The sequence below is a fragment of the Diadema setosum genome, chromosome 5 (genome assembly GCF_964275005.1).
Source record: "Diadema setosum chromosome 5, eeDiaSeto1, whole genome shotgun sequence".
Classification (NCBI taxonomy): Eukaryota; Metazoa; Echinodermata; class Echinoidea; order Diadematoida; family Diadematidae; genus Diadema; species Diadema setosum.
Window position 1 is genome coordinate 27,110,834 of NC_092689.1, and position 18,207 is coordinate 27,129,040.

The window sequence follows — 18,207 nt, forward strand, 5'->3', positions numbered from 1 at the left end:
CTCAATAAGTGTTAATAATGCCCAAAGCAGGGGGGCCTTTCACATTCCCATCCAGACATGACGAAGGATCTGAATTCTTTTTTTAGGGAGGCTTCGGCAGAATTCGAGGTACTTGGCAAATCTTCAGAATGCTGCTGTGCTGGAGAGTAGCATGGCTGCAGGGTTCCTCCCTTCCTCTATTATTATCATCCTCATCTTTCTTCTAGCTTACGTCAATCTCCTCCATCTCCTCCTCCTCCTCCTCCTCCTCCTCCTCCATCTCCTCCATCTCCTCCTCCTCCTCCATCTCCTCCATCTCCTCATCCTCATCCTCCTTATGCCAACCACCAGTTGGAATTATCACATCATCTTCGCCTTCCCTAGTAGACACTGGCACAAACCACATCACACATGGCAGCAAATCTCATTACCACTGCTGCTCCACACAAAAGGTAGACTTTCATATACTGGCCTCCATAACTACACACAAAATCTCTCCTTTGAATGCAGCCTTTTAAGACCACTACAATCAAGCCAAATTACATAATGACTGGAATGTTCATTAGAATTCAAAGATTTGGCAACTCATATCTCCCTTTAGCCTGTTTTTCTGCCACTGATATTACATCAGTAAAAGCTCAATCTGTCTACATTATTGCCATTTACAGAATTCACATCACACTAATAGAAAGACACCATAGATATTTTCAAGATCCACACATATGCATACACTTGGGAACAAACCATGGTACATGTGCATGGTGTTATAGGTACCTTGGGCATTTTCACTCAGTCCCACATGCATCATTTCATGTTTGCCCTGCCTCTCACAAGAAAGGGCTAGTTGCATTCGACTCACCTTGAGTTTGCGTCTAGCATTGAACTTCTTCAAGCAGTCGACAGTCTCTTGTCTGTGCATAGCTGAGGCGTAGCGATCACGGTTCTGGGGAAGACAAAAGATGCCACAAAATTTTGATACCAGTAACACGGAACAGGTACACAATGCCAACTGATTACCAATATAGATAATTTTGGGATTATCATCAACATGGCAGCATATTGCTGGTTTCCACATATAACATACAATGAAGCATACACGTAAACGTCTTCATTTGTAATCAGTAAACAATGAGATCATGGATTTTCACAAATGTTATTGGCAGCATATTCAAGAATGGCAAGATTTGGTTAGATCAACATTCACAATGACAAATATAAATATCTAAGTTTGTTTTAAAAAACAACAACAAACAAATAGTTAATTTCAAACCTGCATACATGATATTATAACATCGTATCAGCTAGATTTGACACTTAAAATGTGCTGTTTGCGAGAACAAAAACACATAAACACACTTCTGTGATAATCATACATAAGAGTGACATCAACTCACCTAAGTTGCCAACCAAACAAACCATCCATAGATTGCAATCTGCATTTGCAATTCTAATATCAATATCTAGCCAATGACTTAACTACAGCTTTGCGGTGAAGAGAACAGATTAAACTCAGCTCACATGAATAGCCTGTTGCTTAATACACAGTTGCAACTCCACGAAGCAGAATATCAAGGCATGTATAAGTCTTGACGCATGGATGTGTGAGGGAACGACCATAACTGTAACAACATTACGTGCATCCTTCGACTTACCACCACTAGCATCCACATGCATACTGCCTGTTGGCAGTAGCAGCATCGCGCACATTCAATGCTACACACCCTTTGTGCACGGCCGGCAAAATCAGTTTGGAATCATCTCTTCTGGAAAAGGTAATTTTCTCCCCGTGTAAGAAACCAGGATGTCATTGACACATGCAGATGAGTCTAGAGTCCTTAAAGAGCCACTCTCGTCCATCGAGGAGTCCTCATCCTCTACGTCAAATGTCGCTCTGTCGACACGAACGAGCTCGGAATAGATCTACTCAACATACTACACCCAAAGTAGAAACTCGATTGATGCACTACCTATCACAACTCTGTGTTTTCGTGCTCATTAAGTGTGAATATCAGGTTACAGAATGCCTGCAGATCATCTCTACATGAGAATGCTATACAAGTATGGATGAATAATGTATCAACCAAAATTAGGCTCCAACACCTACCCTCCCCTTTAATGTCGACAGACAAACATATTTACAGAGCTTCCTCTTAGCATTTCAAAACAAATTAACAACGTTCAGCTGACGATATATATACTTCACGATCTGCTTCTAGCTGAGACAAGTTCTTTAATCACAGGGAATCTATAACTAGAGAAAAATGAGAGAGAGAAAAAAAAAAGAGAGAGAGAAAGAAAGTAGGAGAGAGAGGGAGGGAGCGAGAGAACAAAGCCATCTTCCAACAGCCATTCTAGCCGATTGTCTAGGCCTGTTGCACCAAGCATTGCAAGATACTCAAAAAACCTTGGCAAGAGAACTCAAGACTTGACGCACAGAAAGACACTCATCGTCGTGTATTTCTATAGACTTTCTCTTCTGTGAAATCCACCCAGTCTGCTGTCATATTGTTCAGATTTTCTCCGTGCAGTTAATGCACTCCCGTTGTACCTAGGGACAAAACTCTGTTTTCTCATGCTCTGCCGTTATACAGACGCCATAGCGGCGCAGAATGGAGAGAATTCTAAGGCACTGTAAAAATACCCTGCACTCCTTAAGTTGCTAATTCTGTATTCCCTATCAACAGTTAATCCTCCTATATAGCATTAGAACTCCATGAAGGAGTTCCCACAGTATTTGTACTAGCATAAAAAATACATGAGCTTGGAAAGCAGAAAGGAAAAGAAACAGATGAAAGGGAGAGAAACATAATTTGTAGGATAAAAGAAAGGAAAAGACAGAGACAAGATCAAATGGAGAGAGGGAAGTTAGCAAAAGAAAATGATATTGCTAGGAGAGAAGAAAAGGAAAAGAGAGAGTAGAGATAGATGGAGAAGAGAGAGAGGGAAGACAGCAAAGCGAAAGTAACATATAAACATATAGAGAAGAAAGAAAGAGAGACATATAAAGATATAGAGAAGAAAGGAAATGAAATAGATAAATATACAGAAAGAAAGAAAAAAAAAACCAGATGAAAATAGAAGGAAAACAAATAGTAAACATATAGAAAAAGAAATGAAACAGATGAGCATATGGAGAAGAAAGAAAACAGATAAACATTTTATATAGAAGAAAAGAAATGAGACAGATGAAAATATGGAGAAGGAAATGAAACAGATGAACATATGGAGACGAAAGGAAAAGAAACAGATAACCATATAGAGAAGGAAAAGAAACAGCTAAGATGGAGAGAAATATATCAACAAAAGAAAAGGGGAGAAAAGGCAGATAGAGAGGGAGGGGGGGGGTGAGAGCAAGAAAGTAGCAAGAAGGAGACAAATATATTGCTTGGACAGAAGACAGGAAAAGAAAGACTTAAGACAAAGGAGATAATTGAGAGAAGGAAAGTGTGAAAGAGAGAGAATCACATAGCAAAGAGAGAAGAGAGAAGAAAAGAGAAAAGAAAAAGATAAGAAACAGTTGACAGGGAGAAAAATATATCACTAGGAGATAAGGGGAAAAGTAGAGGGAGTGGGAAGATGGGAGGGAGGGAAGGTGCCAAGAGGAAGATAATCAAATTTCTATCAAAGAGAGAAGATCAAAAAAAAAGATACTTGAGAAGGACTGAAATATATCATAAGGAGAGAAATATATCACTATACCTCGGAGAGAAGAAAAACATAGATACTTGAGAATGACAGAAATATATCAAGGAGAGAAATATATCACTATACTTAGGAGAGAGGAAAGGGAGAAATGTAGAGGTAGGGAAGAAAGATGGGAGAGAGGGAAGGTAGCAAGTGGACGATATTCAAAATGCTATCAAAGAGATAAGAAAAGAAAAGAAACTTGAGGAGAGAAATATATCACTATACCTAGGAGAGAAGAAAGGGGGAAAAGTCGAGACAGGAAAGAAAGATGGGAGAGAGGGAAGGTAGCAAGAGGAAGATATTGAAAGTGCTATCAAAGAGAGAAGAAAAGACACTTGATATGTACAGAACTGTATTACTTGGATAGAAAAAAGGGAAAAAAGAGAAAATGGGAAAGAGGGGAGGTAGAAAAAAAAAAAGGGAATCAAATTGCTATCAGAGAGAAGTAAAGAGATAAACCTGCTGACAAAAGAGAAACATATCACCAGGAGAGAAGGGGGAAAGTATAGACAGGGAGGAATGATGGGAGAGAGAGAGAGAGAAGGTGACAAGAAGGAGAGACATACATACCTAGGAGATAAGACAGGAAAGAAACATATTGCTAGGAGGAAGGACAGATAAGTATGTGATGAGCAAGATGGAAATGGAAGAATCAGACTGCAGCGACATAGATTTAAAGGTCCTGTTTACGTTTGGGAGCAGAGATTTAGAAAATGTTCAAGATACCACTTCTGCTGCACATGTGTAGGTCAGTTATATCACAAAACATCCTACCAAATAAAGTTTTTGCAACAAAGCCTAAAATATAAGGAGATATCACTACTTTTCTCATTAAGCCGTAACTGTACACAGTTTAGTCTGGAAACATTTTTATTATGTCTACTGTTCACATTTTGTATATTTAACAATACTTAACACCGATTATACTGTACAAATGTTTACATTGGTTGTTTCTATCTCTAACTCACATTTTAGAACTATTTTGAAGCACTAATGCTGGGTTTTTGTTTCATCTGCAAATGGTAAATTATGCCTTTAAGAGTCTAAATACACTCCATCTGTCTAAATATATATGGATATACACATGCCCAAGGTGTTGCATTTTAAATGTGTAAGCCCAAACATTCATACAAGTTGTGATTTTGCTTTACACCACAAACATACAAGGAACATACTCCTTGTTAACAAATGATTACAAACAAAACCCAACATATTAATGCAGTAGCATTGAGATGGGCACTCAATAGGGGGAAGTGTATTTTGGTTTTTCGTAAAAAGGAACTGCAACCAAACATATCAAATGTCAATTGACACAGCTGCTCGCATACCATTCTGTATGTCTCCTTGGTATATCATTACGTAGTAGTGACTGAGATTCACAAAAGCTGCTCTCCTACACAATCGACACCATAAGCTAGTTTGGGGTTTCATTTCCCCTTTATTTAGAGTTCCATCCCAAGCGTACACTGAAGCACAGTCTATCTATCCCACTTGTCACTATTCTAATTTCTGCTCCTGGTTCCTGGTCTGATCATTATCAGTATCATATCTTAAGAGCACTGTTGAACATTCAATCTTCACCAAACGACTCCCCGACCTCAGAAATAGTCACCCTCACACCGATATGCATGAAGTGCCTTGCTACAATTCAAACCTGAACAGAGCTTTGAATGAAGTCCATCACATATTGTTCCACAGCAAACATTGCTACATTTCTGAAGTATCCCACTGTTACTAAAATTATTCATAATTCGTCGGTTGAGAATGATAAGGGCGTTAAGTTGCCACTAAACCCATAGTGTTCAAGACCACTTAACGCCCTTCTCATTCTCAACAGACGAATTGCACCATACTTGAATAAACTATCATATATTCTAATTTTAAAAGATAAAGTAGAGCAAATGACTGTGACTGCTGCACACAGCCGATTGGGATGTCTCCATTTCTAATGTAATCTTTATATCTGCCAAAAGAACATGGCCATTCATTTATATCTTTGTGAAGACTATTAATTTTAATCCCTGATGAAGGACTGATCTTTAACTCTCTCTCAAAATAAGGAGGAAATGTATTTAACTTTATTTCTATCTATCTTACCAAATGACTTAAGATTAGACTCACAAAAAGAATAAATGATTAGTGGCCAGTAACAATGTAGCTGACCTCAAGTGACCTTCAACCTTTTTGCCAATGTCAGTGCAGATAACTACTCATCTATTCAACTCTATGCTTCTCACTAAGTAATATCACAACTGGACATTCCCATACAAAGTTATGTCTCAAAAAGAACACAATTTACCCAAAGTAAAATTACCTTTGACCTATCACAGCTACGATATTCATACACACAACTGCCTATTTGTTTCCACCCTGCCCCCCCCCCCCCACCTTCCTCACATCACTGGACATTCCAAGCTGAAGACATAACTAGAAGTGACTTGTTGGTTTTTTTTTCAACGGTGACCTTTTACTTGACCATTAGCCTTCCCCCTACCAATTCATGGAAATGATAGCCTACTCATTTCTACCTTTCCAACCAAATAATCATATCCACTTGATATTCTTAGATAAAGTTACTGTCGAAAAATGTAATTTTTAGCCAAAGGTTCAGTGACCTATGATATCCAGGGATCAGCTGATAATCTAATCAGCACATCTACTCCTCACACAGCTTACCTGAGCCAGGTACCACGAAAATTTACGAAGTATTTTTTTTTTCCCATAAATTGCATGAACAAGATATTGTACAACCATGTGGAGGGATACATGGATGGATGGACGGACATTCCGAAAGCAAAGCATTTGGCATACTGTGAAGCAGAGGCATAAAAATTGTACATCTTTAAAATATGATACCAGATCCTTTAAAGGACAAGTTTACCTTCATACACATGTGGGTTGAGTGAGTGCAGCAATATTAGTAGAACACATCAGTGAGAGTTCGAGGAAAATCAGACAATCCGTTCAAAAGTTATGAATTTTGAAGTTTCTGCTCAGTCACGACTGGATGAAAAGACTACTATAGTTTGTGATGTCACATGTGTACAACCATATAAAAAAGAATAAAGAAAATTCAACATATTTCCATTTTTTTCGCATAACAAAAGACCACTCGACTTCTACACTTTCTGAAGGCAGGTGGAATAATATTACCTCAAACATACGTCAGCAACAAGTTGAAAAAATTTGCACTTTATTCAAAAAGTAAAGTTTTGTGAAATTCTCTTTTTATTTTCCTTATATCATTGCATGCATGTGACATCATACACTTTAGTAGTCTTCTCTTCCAGCAGTGACTGCGCAGATACTTTAAAAATTCATAACTTTTGAATGGATTGTCCGATTTTCCTCAAACTTTCACTGATGTCTTCCATTAATATTGCTGCATTCTCTCAATCCTTATGTATATGAAGGTGGACTTGTCCTTTAAATCAACAGAGCTTTACACAAAAGGCGTTTTCACATCAGCCCGATGTTTCAAGATAGCGCGCTATCTTCTGACTTGGGAAATTTTCCCGATAGCGAGATAGCGCGCTATTTGATAATGTGAACACAAATTAACGCGCTAGTTGTATCGCACTGATCGAGAAAATTTCTCGAGTCCAACTCGGGAAATTTCTGAAATAGCTGGATAGTAGCGCGCTATTTGATAATGTGAAAACGACTCGAGAAATTTGCGCGATGAATTCCATCATTCCTAGCGTGTGTGACCCGATCGACCGAGGCAAACTGCACACAAAGCATGAGGAATTTTTGAGAGGGCACACACATTACTGATGCTGTTTGCACATACTCAGCTGTCGAATTAGCTATTTTAAAATTTTCAACTATTCGGGCTACCCCCTCTTCGGGCTGATGTGAACAAGAAATGAAATAGCGCTCTAATTCGCAATCGCGGAAAATTTTTCGAGCTTGGATTTTTATCCGGCTGATGTGAAAACGCCTAAAGACTGAATTTCCAACTTTGGTTTTCACTTATCATACAGGCCTAGCTCAGTGACGATGTGAAACCCTTCAAGGTTTCATGACGGTGCCTCTTGCATAATGTCAGGCTTTTATTGAAATGGTATCGATATTTTAGAGCACTGACAAGAAACCTCAGCACACAATGACTCATCCAGTGGTATCTGCTGAAGTCATGAATGTTTCCATGCTTTTGTCATATCAAAAATTACTCAACCCCTTTTGTATTTGGACAGGTAACCTCACACTTTTAAAACCCCATCAAAATTTCAGACTACCTTGGAACAATGTTCAGATAAGCCAAACTGTAAAAGGAAAACCACCATGTGAGTTAAGTAATGAAGAGTACACCTGACATATTGTAGTAAATAAAAAAATACACTAATAATAAATGGTTATTACTAGATATCGGTTATTGTTGTTGGGTCTTTTTTTTTTTACATTATGTACAAAAATAATTCACAAAGTTTCAGGCATTGACATTAAATAATAATTACAATGAATGTGGATTAAAGATCAAGCTGGCTTTTATTTAGACGCAGAAAGCCTATGACTGCCTTCTAAACGTCCTCTGCCGTGGCTTTATATGCCAGTGCTTACCTTTACACTTATTAACCCATATCTGCCAATATATCCCATATTTGGCGTAAATGCTGCAAACACTCATCTACGGGATAATCCACAGCAGATATGTCTTGGACAATTATGTCATTTATAGAGCTTATTATAGCCTGTGAAGACTGACCTGATATCCCCCAGTCTTTTGCCTCACTTCCTGTTATTGTTATTTGCATTGGTATTCACTTTTGAGATTCACAGCTAATAGAATAAGTCTACATCTATGTTAGATTAAACAATTCTGTATGAGTACATACTTTGCTGTAGTCCCATCCACAGCATTTATGAGTTAGACCACACTAGTCCACAGCTACCTATAAGTTTTCATTCAATATTTCTTCATATTTGTAAGTATTATACCCTATGATATGATTATTGATAAATGTGTAATTCATACTTAAATATCTATATCATACGACTTCACATAATTCATCAAATGATGCTGAGTTACATCTTATATTAAATACCATTACTTTCTCTTTCAATTGACAAATCAAGCTTTAGATGATCTAAATAACTTACTCCGTTCACTGTGTAGCTGATTTTACTGAAGTCTATCGCATAATCTTTAGTCTAGTCTTAGTCTAGTCTAGGAATGGAACTGTTATTCTCACCTTTCCAAGATCTAGAACCTCATGTGAGGAAGTTGGATTTTTACAGCTCATTATCACAGACTCCTCTAGTCTTTTCTTTAACCTTTGTCTTCTTTGGTGTGTGTTTTTTACTATCATTATTATTTTGGCCTTTGACACTTAACCTATGACCACCACACCAAATATGTACTCAGTGCATTGAAATACCTTAAGTTGCCATCCGAGGACTTCAGCTACACAAGGTTATGAAAACTAGACCAAGACTCAGAGAGAGGAAGAACCAGAACACATAACCAAACATAGCTAGCTGTTTTAGGCATTTTAAGAGATATGTAAAGGTCATTGTTTTAGACTATCCAAAGAGATCATTCTCAAAGACTATCCAAAGGTCATTGTTAAAGACTATTGAGAGGTAATTTTTAATGACTATTCAAAGACTATTCTGTTTAAACTATCTAAATCCTTTTTCTATCCTGTACCTTCATAAAGAGATCACCCCACTTGTTGAGACAGCAGGTGGTGGTCAGCCTGTCTCTGTGTTGACCTTACAGAGTGCTCACACTAAACCTGTACAGAAAGACCACACCTTATGGGTTGACCTTATGGAGAGCTCAAACCAAACCTGCACAGAAAGACCAAACTTAAAGGGATGACCTTCAATGGTGCTCACACCAAACCTGTACAGAGAGACCACATATTAAGGGTTGACCTCACATAGTGCTCAAACCAAACCTGCACAGAGGGCTGACCTTACATACACCAAAGCTGTACAGAGAGAGGCCACACTTATAAGGGTTGAACTTACATAGTTCTCACACGAAACCCTGTAGAGAAAGGTCAAAACTATTTGAGTGATCACATAGCTGTGTGAGAGATGAGTGGAGATGCAAACAAGACTCACTTGAATCCACGGATGCTTGAGGGCCTGACAGGCAGAGATTCGCTTGCCTGGGTTGACGGTCAGCATACTGTCTATCAGGTTCTTGGCCTCCGGGGTCACCGTGTCCCACTCGGGGGAAGGGTACTGGAGGAGGAGGAGGAGGAGGAGGAGGAGGAGGAGGAGGAGGAGGGAAAGAGGGGGATGAAAAAATTCATAAAGTATTAGATAATGAAAATAAAATGGTGTTAATGGTACATTTTGTGTAGAGGAGTAAAGAGCCACAAAGCTTTGAGTCCTTGTGAATGATGTAAAGTTAGTTTTGACAAACGTATTCTGATGCTTGAAAGCTGAATATGTGAGTGCATTCACATTGCTGTATATCATAAAAGTGCACTTCACAGTCCTCCAAAGGTATATGACTGCAAATAATCATTCAGAATTGATTTCTATACCTATAAACACATCTAATTTCATGTGAATTTTTGCTCTTACAGGTTGTCACCAACACACACACACACACACACACACAATCGACCAATCACATTTTCTCTTGTTTGACAGAAATTTTAGCAGATGTTCTTTTGGATAAATATTTACTGATAAGCCTTCTAATCAATCATTATGTGAGATAGAAAATTATGCACATGTAGTAAGACAAAAATTTCCCAAATAACAACAATGATATGGAATGAATTAATATTTAATTGATTTCTTCTCCTTGAAAGAATCAGTTCAAGCATTGCCTAAAGCCAGTCTCATCGCTTGTATACAGCACATCACTATTGACATTCAGCAAAAAACTTATGGAGGAATACTAGTATTCAAGTAAACAGCTCCCTCTACAGTCTCCCTGCCATACAGTTTTCTGAACACCATGGAAGGTGATCAGGCAGTTCTGATCTTCTTCATACTTGTCCACTCCACTGAGCCTACCCTGTGTGATCACTTCATATCAATTACCCTCTTCCGAACTACCCAACCTCAAAGAGACACTGCATGTGACAAACACTGACACTGCTCTCAATTCATGCCATGACATCCACTACAGCAAATACTTCTCCACTTCCGATCTCATCCACATCTTAAATCTAGAAAGTAGAATAGGAAGTTCTAAGTGCCATCTAAATTGTGAGTGAATGAAACCAGCATCTGTACTCTGGGCACTTGTGAGACAACAACAACTTAGTTCTTGACAATCTGGAGGAGAAACGCTAACAGCCATCGCTGGTCTACAATGGTGCATGAGTTATAGGCTATTGAAAGTCAGTAGTGGTTGCCAGCATGTGTCATATTACAGCAGTTATACAATGCCATAAAGAGATCACAAAACCAGGTCTGTATACAATACCAGCATTTTTTTTCATGTCATAAAAACCTTACTCATTGAAAATCAGTAAGAAAAAAACTGACAGAAAGTTTAGTGTGTAATCACAGCTATTATGAGATGTAGCATTTAAAGGTATTGTCTACCATTGTGAGCAGTGATTAAAAAAAAATTCAAGTTATTACATTTGATGCATATGCGTAGGTAAAGATAAGATAACTACAGAATTCTATGCAAAGTCACATGACAGAATGGTTGAAATATAATCTATATAACCCTTTTTACCACTCAATAACAGTCTTCTAGCATGGCTTTTATTTGGGTTCTTCTCTCTGTAATACAAAGAGGCCACTATTTTCTTGTCTTCCTCTACAAACATACATCAAAAGAACCATTTAATTAGAGTCTCGCAATTCCTTTCTTCGACCCTGAGTTATCACAATGATATCGACTGTGAAAATACTTAAAATTCAGGATGTCCCACAAATCTTATTGTGACTCTACGTCTTGTAGATGAATGATCTATTTGATTTCACTAAATTCTATTCATTTCATGGCAGCAGTATAGTTTATGGTCATAATACCTTTAAAAGACCTTAAAAAACATAGGAGTAAATCCTTTAGGAGATAACACTGGGCAACTGGATACACTTTCTATGTGATGAAATGAGAGAAGTTTCCATCACATTTATCCCTGAAACTCTCATTACTCTCCAACGGTCGCATAAGGTTTCCCCGTTTTCCCTGCCAACATGACCATGCCTATAATAAGACTCGAGCGTTTGCCGTACACCACTCGATTCAGGGGACGTCTTACATCGTATGCTCCAGCTTTGATCTGTGAGTAGAGTCGGTGTTGGTCCTCATCCCAAAATGGGGGGTACCCCACCAGGAGAATATATAATATAACACCTGCAATGGAGAAGAAAAGGAGAGAGAGAGAGAGAAGAAAGAGATTGGGGGAGGGGGAGAGCAAAGGGGAGGAGGAAGTAGGAAAAGAAGAGGGAGACAAAAATGAAAGAGAATTACAGTTTACGAAACATAATGAACGAAAAAAAGAATGCTTAAAGATATGACTGCAATAAATTCAAGTTATGAATAAGGACAGCCTATCTAGAATACAAGTACTTCCAGTTTGTCATAGTTTTCACACTAAACAACACTGTAATGAAAATCAGACACAAATTCAGAGTTAAGGAAGACTACTCTTCCATACATATATATATATACATATACATATATATATATGTCGCTAAATACTGAAGTCCCCCACCCCCCAACCAAAAAAAAAAAAAATAATAATAATAAATGAATAAATAAACATAAAATAGAGAGAATCCTTTGAAGGAAAGGAAAACATTAAATATCATTTTAAGTACCACTTTAATTCAGTTACTTTGGCCAAAAACTCATTGTTTCACTTCTCTTATTAGATAAGCAACAATAATAATTTTTGATCTTCTTCAATTCCTTTCTTCTTTTTTTTTTTGGGGGGGGGGGAAACAAGAGTTTCTACAGATTTACAGCGAGGTCAGTATAATGGATACTCCGATACTCAATGAAAGTTTGTAGCATTTATCAATTGTCAAAAGATGTTTTTTTTATCATAAACAGTAACACTACACTTCGAGCTGTAAATGGACACTTCAAATATCAACAGTTATTAATATGTTTTTATTTGGATTCAAATTAGGCACACTGATGAGTGTGAAGTACATGTATCTATTTCATTCTGAGAGAAATGTTAAATCACTTTGCAAGACTCAAAATCACTTACTGGTCATAAAAGCCATTGAGATGACAGGAAATATTTCAATAACAAAAATCAATTCAAGCCAAACAATGGTTTGGAAATACTCTCAATGACAAGGAGGACTGATATGTATTTACCTCGAGTGACAATTTTAGTGAAATTACCAAGGTTTATGAGTGCAACACACATTAAAACTCAGGAAATGACTGTAATTTTCCACTGCATTTAAGATCCATCAGAGTGCTTTGTGCAGATTGTTGCCGCTGTAAAATCTGGGGATTTGGGAGTGGCAAATGCAGTTCTTTTCTATTTCAATACCATCTACAGCCTTACATGATACCTCTAGGTTATTTTTGCTGTCATTTAGACATGAAAGGAAATTGTGTACAATATCATGATCATGCATGATTCATCTGCAATGAAAACAATAGTGCACACACATGAGCACACACACACACACACACACACACACACACACAAACACACCCTCACATATACATACACATACACCAATGTATACACTCATACACATACATAAACACATACACAAACAGTCATATTCTACACATACACCTATGGATACACATACACACACAAACATACACAAACACAGAGTCACAATCCAAACCAAAGATTCATTGGTCTTCCTGAGAACTAGAACAAACTGACAGAGAGCAGTATGAACACTTGCACCCAAAAAGCTGTACTCACGGGAGATTACAATCAGTCATTCTGGCAGAAAGAAGTAAGAGCTACTGTTCAACTAGTATGATGGTACCTGAGGAATATTCACATATTCATGAATGACCTTTTGAAATGAGATTTTGATCTTGGTGGTGGTGTGGGGGGAATGGGGGTGGTGGTGGAGAATGAGATTCCCGATTGAATCCGATTCATATACTGGCAATACGGCAGGATCTCGAAAACCGGTCACTCAGAAGGGACGAGGGGGGTGTTTCACATAGAAGTCCAGTTGGTCTTCAAATATACGATCGACTTAAAATTATGGTATGACACTGGTTATCCCGTTCACTTTTATCAGCCTTTTAGCATGCACTCAAATTGTCATTAATATTCACCAAAAAAAATTGCTCTCAATTATTTTGTTTTGAATATTAATGGCTGCATGACAAAAATCTCCAAAAATTAATTTTCATTAGGGAGCTAAAATATTGAAGACACACACAGCATACCATAATTTTGAGTTAATCTGAACTTTTAAGATTGACTTAGATTCTTTGTGAAAGACCCTCCAGTCTTACGAGAATGATGAGATACCAGGCACTTAGATAAAAGCTGAGCAATTTTTGAAATGCCCCATGAAAAACACAATCCCACCCAATCGGCAAAAATGTCACAATATTACATACTTCACAGTGGAGTTTGCCTAACCTGGCATATGGCAATTTTCAAGCTACCTCTTATGTTGTTTTTATCATCTTTAACCCATTACTTGCTATATATAAGTAAGCATGCTATGTATCAATATTGTGAGTAATTACAATATCTAAAAGGTAACAGCTTAAGCTACTTACATACTCTCATATCATCATTGTTAGTAACCTAATGTTTTATCCCTTTATGATCCACAGTATATCTTCTCATATAGTGATATATCCATACACAAACATCTCCTTCAACATGTATTACTACGAGACAGCAATACACAATAAAACTTTCCATTTTGAAATACGATGGCTAAGTAATTATGTTTCCTTCAGTTTATGCCAATGTACCAGTCCAATCTGCTGGGCCGAGGCTAAATTCTCACCCAACCCCACTAAAATCAACCCATGTACTTTTCCTATTTTCTCAATTTGGCATCAAACTAATCACATGACGTTCATCCATTAGGTGGTGAACAGCACACTATGTAACATCTCTCACCTAGCATGAACAAGGACATCTGAGTAAATGAAGTTATCACTGCTTGATGACTAAGGCCTACATGTTAAAGGTGGGTCTATAATCCATCATTAGATGTATTTTGGCATATAAATCTCCTAAAATGTCAATCTGTAGAAAAATGTGCATGGATTTATCACCTCATATTGTGGAGGCTTGCAGATTTCATAATCATCGTCATAACTACAATCACTAGTATATTTGATGCTGCTGTCATCAGTATAATTTTACATAATTCTACTGTCTTTATTTTTATCATTATCATTACTACTACTACTACAGTAACTACTACTACTACTACTATTACTACTACTACTACTACTACTACTACTACTACTACTACTACTACTACTACTACTACTACTACTATTACTACTACCACTACCACTACCACTACCACTACCACTACCACCATCACTACCACTACCACTACCACCACCACTACCACTTTGTGGTACAGAGACCAGGTTCAAGTAATAAAGCACCATCTGAAATGACACTGTACCAAGAAGATAACATCACATGCATGCTGATCACTACACTTCATCAGCATTATTCAAGAGTTGCTCATTTACAAGTTGCATAAATGTTAAAAGGTGGTAAACCACTACCACTACCACTACCACCATCACTACCACTACCACTACCACTACCACCACCACTACCACTTTGTGGTACAGAGACCAGGTTCAAGTAATAAAGCACCATCTGAAATGACACTGTACCAAGAAGATAACATCACATGCATGCTGATCACTCCACTTCATCAGCATTATTCAAGAGTTGCTCATTTACAAGTTGCATAAATGTTAAAAGGTGGTAAACCAAAATGATATTCTTCCTTCCTTCAAATGTTGGGATCCTCTTGTACCCATAAAAAAAAAGAAGAAATCTATCGGGGGGGGGGGGGGGGGGGGGAATCCTTGATCCTACGATGGAATACCTCGGTTCTGCTCAAGTGTGAGAATGTGAGTGTTTGCATGTGTGTGCACTTTGGTTAAAAAAACAAAACAAAACATACATTCACTCTTCTACAAAAACACCAAGAAATGTCGGTAAAGAAAGAAGTGACAGGATAATGCTGGTCTCAGGGATAGTAGACAAAGCGGCAAGTTACACTGTATGGTGGTGGAGGGGAAAGTGGTCTTGGACCTGGACCAGTTTCTTAGTCCAGTCCCTCCCCAGTTCCTTTAAATCTATATGGCAGATGTATTTGACCTTCAGTGTAGGTGGAGGGGAAAGTGCTCCGGGAGCTGGACCAGTTTCTTAGTCCAGTCCCTAGTTCCTTCAACTGTGTATGGCAGATGTATTTGACCCTCAGTCTCTCCCCCTGACCAAGGTATACGATAAAATGGGCACCTGGCACTTAAACATCCAGTAGCTTAGGGTTTCATGGGTGGCCCGATTCATTCACTGCCCAACAGGGTATGTTAAAAAAAACACAGATAGCACCAGTCAGTGAATATGTGCATCGAAGCATATGCTCATCAGTAATGGTAGACTCAGGTCAAGATTCTTCGGCTGTATTTGTACTTCCATAGAGATCAGTGATAAAGCTGTACACAATTCGTTACAGGGATTCTTGAATGTATCCGAGCCAGACCAGCCTTTCCACTCCATGGTATCTCCAAGCTACTGGATCTTTAAGAGAAAGTATTAAGTTCTGTGGCTAGTCTCCATCAATGATGGGGGGAAAAGGGAGGGGTCCCCCAAACCAAATACTTACCACAAGCCCAAATGTCGACGGGTTTGCCGTATGGGTCCTTCCTGAGTACCTCTGGGGACAGGTAGCCTGGAGTCCCTGCAAAACCTGTTGGGAGCCAAGGATATAGGAAAGATGTTAGTAAGCAGAGACTGGGATTCACATGTACATTATCACAAAGGGAGATGAATAGACAGATAACCAGAAAGATATTTAGATACATAAACAGATATATAAGAATAGATAGATAGACAGACAGATAGCTAGAAAGATAGACAGATAAATGGATGGACAGGATAGATGGATAGAGAGACAGCTAAAGGAAAAAAGTAAAGTCTTGACCTTTTTCTCTTGATATCCGGTTCCATGACATTTGCCCCTGTAACAATTGCTCCCATGACATATCCTTATGCTAAGTCGAACATAAATTCTACCCATAGACATAACCCTAACCCTAATCCTAATAGATCCTAATCCTAATCCTCAGATCAAACTAAGCCTAAAACCCTACAACAACCCTGATTCTAACCTGACCCTCATCAAATAAACATTGAATTCCTTTTTGAATTTTATGCTCTGTCATATTCTTTAAGAAGTTTTTCATCATCTTATCTAAAAAAAAAAAAAGGTTAGAAAGCTGAAGCCAGATCTCAAACGAAACTATACCATCCCTTTAATCAAAACCTACAGAAATTATTTTAATGACTTGGACTCAATGTTCTCAAGGTTCTGACTGTGCCACAAAGATTCTTTTTCTCTCATTTGCCTGACTAAAGATAACAATGTAACATACATGCATTCCAGCCTCATGAAAACTTGCATCAGTACCATGGTGATGTACGCTGATCTGCTGTCGTATCAAGGGGAAATTAGTCTTAAAATACATGATCTCAGTTATCCCATCTGCGTGTGTCTCTATCAACCTCATTTGTATCACAGGTGGCAATTCATCACCCTCATTTTCTTGTCTGTCATAAAGACAACGTGAATTGTGTACAAGGATGTACGTAAAATCTTTGGGTTTTTTTTTCAATGTCCAAACACCTGTTGCTTGACTGGCATTTGTATTGCTCCCTAATCTCATCGCATCTATCTCCTGTCACTCAGCTAGTCACCGACTGTTTCCTTACGGTTGGCGGGAGATGAAAGTGTGTTTCACTGAGCTACCTGCATTTGACCTTTTCTTCTGAGTGAAGCCAATCTCACGTCACCATCCTCATTTCTGGCTCACTTCATCCTCCTTGGTTGCCCCTGGATACCATCTTTAAGGCTGTGACATCTCTATCTCTATCCCTTTCCCTTTACTATACTGCTCTATCATACATTAAGCACATTATAATATATATTTTCTCTCTTTATCTTTCTTTCTTTAGAAGTCAACACAAAACCCTCATTTTACAAGGGGGAGGGTATGGGGAAGCTGGTTATCAGAACATTCTGTGTCATTTTGTGCGGCTCAATACCATGTTTGTGATTCTCACATTCAACATCCATTTTCCAGAGATGCACCTCATCGCTTTTCATCTTGAAAACGGCCATGGAAATACTCCATGAATGCCAAACACAGATGGAAGGCCGGCGTCCACAATACATTTCTTGGCCATTCAGCAAAACGGTATTTGACAACTTAACAATCAACCGATCTCGCTATTTTCTGCGGCAACAGAAACAGAATTAAGGAACTATCTATGACCCTTCTGCTCAGGGAAATCAATGCTGCATACTTTTCTTCGGAAATTTACTACAGCCTTTGCAAGCACATTTTGCAAGTGCAATTATTCAGATCTCTGAATAGAATGCGAA

At 38.2% G+C, this 18,207-nt stretch overlaps 1 protein-coding gene across 4 annotated transcripts in view; it reads right to left on the minus strand.

Moving 5' to 3' along the window:
* The window catches only part of LOC140228662 (calcium/calmodulin-dependent protein kinase type II subunit alpha-like), a 199,151-nt gene that overhangs the window by 65,793 nt on the left and 115,151 nt on the right, over positions 1 to 18,207 (minus strand). For all 4 annotated transcript variants that reach the window (XM_072308921.1, XM_072308920.1, XM_072308919.1 and 1 more), the window contains exons 7-10: positions 16,429 to 16,512; positions 11,862 to 11,956; positions 9,742 to 9,864; positions 839 to 922 (exon numbers count right to left, since the gene is read on the minus strand). In XM_072308921.1, the coding sequence (XP_072165022.1) occupies positions 839 to 922; positions 9,742 to 9,864; positions 11,862 to 11,956; positions 16,429 to 16,512 (386 nt within the window). The remainder of the gene's footprint in view (positions 1 to 838; positions 923 to 9,741; positions 9,865 to 11,861; positions 11,957 to 16,428; positions 16,513 to 18,207) is intronic.